General features: G+C 52.7%; 2 protein-coding genes across 6 annotated transcripts in view; one reads left to right on the forward strand and one right to left on the reverse strand.

Annotated features, from left to right (window-relative positions):
• The window catches only part of HMOX2 (heme oxygenase 2), a 30,053-nt gene extending 29,621 nt beyond the window's left edge, over positions 1-432 (reverse strand). For all 5 annotated transcript variants that reach the window (XM_077762513.1, XM_077762514.1, XM_077762517.1 and 2 more), the window contains exon 1: positions 329-432. The gene's annotated coding sequence lies outside the window, so the exon portion shown is untranslated. The remainder of the gene's footprint in view (positions 1-328) is intronic.
• The window catches only part of NMRAL1 (NmrA like redox sensor 1), a 13,866-nt gene that overhangs the window by 347 nt on the left and 9,662 nt on the right, over positions 1-3,857 (forward strand). Inside the window, exons 2-3 of the mRNA XM_077762757.1 lie at positions 120-263; positions 351-441. Coding sequence (XP_077618883.1) covers positions 120-263; positions 351-441 — 235 coding nt within the window. The remainder of the gene's footprint in view (positions 1-119; positions 264-350; positions 442-3,857) is intronic.

A 3,857-nucleotide genomic window follows, 5' to 3' on the forward strand; every position in this document is an offset into this window, starting at 1 on the left:
GTCCGCACGCGGCGCGCCTGGGGTCACCTCGCCCGGAGCACTCGTGACGCCGCGAGGGACTGGGCCCAACGGGGCCCAACGCGGACCGGCCACTAGGCCTCTCCCGCCCTCCCAAACAGCGCGGAGGAAGCGGGGACCCCAGCCTGGCCCTCTCTCCCCGCTCACCCCGTGTCCGGCCGCCCCCCGCCCCGGCCGGCTGGGTCTCCTTCAGGCCCGCGCCGGGGGCGCAGGGTGCTGCGGCCGGGCCGGCCCAGCTCCCGAAGGCCCGGGCGGGCTAGACTCGACGAGGAGCCCGAAAAAAAGGCCGGAGAGGGTGCCGGCCACTCACCCGCCGCAAGTCCGCTCCGCAGTCACTCGGTCCCAGCGTCCGCGCGTCAGTCAGTGACTCCCTGAGGCGCCGCGGCCGCCGCAGCGAAGCGGGCGGCGCGAGCTCGGCCCGACGTGCGCACGCAGCGGGGGCGGGGCCTGCAGAGGACACGCCCCTGCGGCGGACACGCGGCGTTTCTCGCTGGTCAAGAGGCGGCTAGGACGCCCCGGAGTGAGTTCGTTAATAAGAGCGGGTGTTAGTGAGGAACGCCCACCCTGGGGATACGTGCTTTCCCTACCCGGTGTCACCACCTGTCCAGGCTCCTCCCGCTCTGGGCTCCAACCTTGCCCTTTCTGTTCCAGCCACACTGGCTTCTCGTCATTTCCTTACCTTTCGGGTTGGCTGCATATTAAATAACCGGTCCAGTCGGCTGTTGACAACGATGTGCGGAATATGCGGTGTTCGTGAGAGGTACTGGGGAACGGGGGACAATTTAGCGAGATCTGTTAGAGCTTAGAACGGGCCTTCTCTGTGCTCAAACAATTACACTTCTCGGTAACCGTTAGAGAGCAATGCGTGCAAGAACCCAAAGAGGCGCAAGCAACGAATGTCGTTGCACCATGTAAGGGGATGCATGCGCCATTTGTGTGAAAATCTGGAAACAACCTTAACATTGTTTGAAGGAAGATGGAGTGGGGGTTGACAGGGGGACATCTAGTTAACGGAGTCGTGCCTCTGTTAAAAAGGGAAAGGCAGACACCACCTTAGGGAGGATGTTCAGCAGAAAGGAAAAGCCAGAAGTACGAAAATACAAAAATAACATTTGACCGTGTGTAAATTTAACCTAAAAAATATATTGAACTCTAGTGTGTATGTGAATTGTTTAAGGGTGAAGGGCACTGATGTCTGCAATCTACTTGAAATGTATCAAAAAAATAAAGTTGATGGATAACAGGTGTCTGATAAATATAGAATAATTTGTAGATTCTGGGTGGTATTTGTATGGGTGTTCATTATATAGTTATTTCAACTTTTCTATATGTCTACATATTTTCACAATAAAATTGGGGGAAATATATCCAGTATGGTCTCTTTTTAAGTTTTGTAACTACAAAATATTTTTTCCACATGTTCATGTTTAGGTATCAAAATGCATCCAAAAGTCAGGAAGGTTTACACACTAGAATGACAGAGGGAGGTCCAGGGTCACTTGTCCTTTAGCTGTACCATTTATATTTTTTTAATGAGATGCATAAACACATTATATATTCCTTGGCTATCAAAACCAAATTTAAGGGGTGCCTGGGTGGCCCACAGTTGGGCTGTTTGCTGACAGCTAGGAGCCTGGAGCCTGCTTTGGATTATGTGTCTCCAGCCCTCTCTGACCCTCCTCGGCTCATGCTCGCTCGCTCGCTCTCTCAAAAATAAACATTAAAAAATTTTTTAAGGGGCACCTGGGTGGCTCAGTCGTTTTAAGCGTCCGACTTCGGCTCAGGTCATTATCTCACCTTCTGTGAATTCAAGCCCCTCACTGAGCTCTGTGCTGACAGCTCAGAGCTTGGAGCCTGCTTTGGATTCTGTGTCTCCCTCTCTGCCCCTTCCCCACTCATGCTCTGTCTCACTCTTAGAAATAAATAAGCATAAAAAAAATTATCAAGAATTTCAAGAAAACAACAGCAGAGTCTTTTTTTTTTTTTAAATGGTTTATTTATTTCCAGGAGAGAGAGAGAGACAGTGTGAGCAGGGGANTTATCAAGAATTTCAAGAAAACAACAGCAGAGTCTTAAACCAAGCATGCGGGTCCTTCTCAGAGCGGGACCCTGTGCATCTGCTCAGGTTATAAGCCTGTGTAGCCAGCGCTGGTGCCCAGGTTTCATTGAGTAGCATCCCGGGGCCACAGTGGGACACCAGGAACTCCACTGCCTTTTGGCCTTGCTCAACCTACAGTCTGGAAATCAGTGCAGGAAATGAGTGGCAGAGAATGAGTGTCCCGGCTCTGGGCTTCTGGTCAGTGGTGCCCGGGCCAGGTGTCTTCCTGGAAGTGGGTGGACATTATTGGTAGCCTGGGGAAAGGCCTTGTTTGCCCCACCCAGGCCACAACCCAGGGTGGTCCCTTGAGGCCTGAGGGGAAAGATTTAGCTACTGACTGGTGTGCTCAGCGGAGAATCTGCACTTCCTGTGGGACTTTATATCTGAGGAAGACTTCCTGCAAAGTTCTTGCCAGTTCACCCAGCCCAGTGACATGTGCTAATAATGATAACAGGGCCAGTCCTCTGAGCTTACTCTATGTGTCAGGCATAAAGTAAGCGCCACATTATCTCATTTGAAATTTATTTATTTCCTTTTTTAAAGTAATCTCTAAGCCCAACTGGGGGCTCAAACTCATGACCTGGGAATAAAGAGTCACATGCTCTACTGACTGAGCCAGCCCCGCATGCCTTTATACATGCATTTTGTAATAAAGACCAACAATTTACATAAATTACACATTACAAAAACAGTTTTAAAACGATAGAGTATAAAGATGGGTAAAAAACACATTACCCTGAGAGTTAGTTATGTGCACCACTAGATTCGGGGAAACGGCACCGGATTTAGTTGGGTTTTCCGTAACTCCAGGGCCTGGGTATTTAGACAACCGGTCAATCAACAAATATTTACTGAGCGACTACGTGCCAGGTGCTCTGTTAAGTGCTGGAAATTCAGCAGTGAATACAAAGATGTGCCTGCTCTTACGAAGCGGACATTCCTGGACCGGCCAATACACATTTTGGAACGAACAAGTGAATGAAAGGAAAGGAACGCTCTTCTCCAGCAATACATTTTCAGGAGAGGAGCGACAGGGCCATTTCTGAGTTTTCGTTGAACACAAAGAAATCTCACTTTTTCTGTAAGAAATAATTCAAAATCGTGCAACCAGAAGCAACCTCAAACATGAGTCAGGCATACAAGAACGCGGGGCCTTGAATGTTGAGAGTCCCACATGCGGATTTAATTCTCCTCAGGTGACACCGCGTATCTGCAAGTTCAGATGTTCATGCAGGACAAAGACGTGCGTTTCTGTTTCTGGTTTCGGTTTTCGGCTTCCGTAGACTTCAAAGCCTGCATCCAGCCGAGCAGCTCCGCACGCGAGCTCAGCGGAGCCCCGAGGCCCGCAAAGCCGGTTTCCGCCCTGCCGGGGGGGCGGGGGGGGGCTGCACACGCGAGAACGCGAGCCTAGGTGGGACGCACCATCCGCGTCCGCCGGCGGGGGTGGCGGGTCGGCTCCGCGAGCAATGAGCGCCTGGACGGCGGGGGTTCTGAAGCGGCGCAGCCTGGCGTCCCGTCGCGGCGGACGGCTGAGGGGGCGTGGCCTTGCCGAGGCGGGGCTGGAGCTGCGGGCGGCTCCGCCTTTTCTCAGGTTCCCCCTCACCCCACCCCTGCCGAGGTGCGCTCCGCTGCAGATTTCCGGGCCCTTGTTCCCTCTTCTTTGGTTTTCCGCCTGATCTGCGGCGCTGAGGTACCGCAGTTCCGGGGCACCGCGCTGTGGGTGGGGACCCGGTACCGCGCC

The sequence above is a fragment of the Crocuta crocuta genome, unplaced genomic scaffold, assembly GCF_008692635.1.
Source record: "Crocuta crocuta isolate KB4526 unplaced genomic scaffold, BGI_CrCroc_1.0 scaffold234, whole genome shotgun sequence".
Classification (NCBI taxonomy): Eukaryota; Metazoa; Chordata; class Mammalia; order Carnivora; family Hyaenidae; genus Crocuta; species Crocuta crocuta.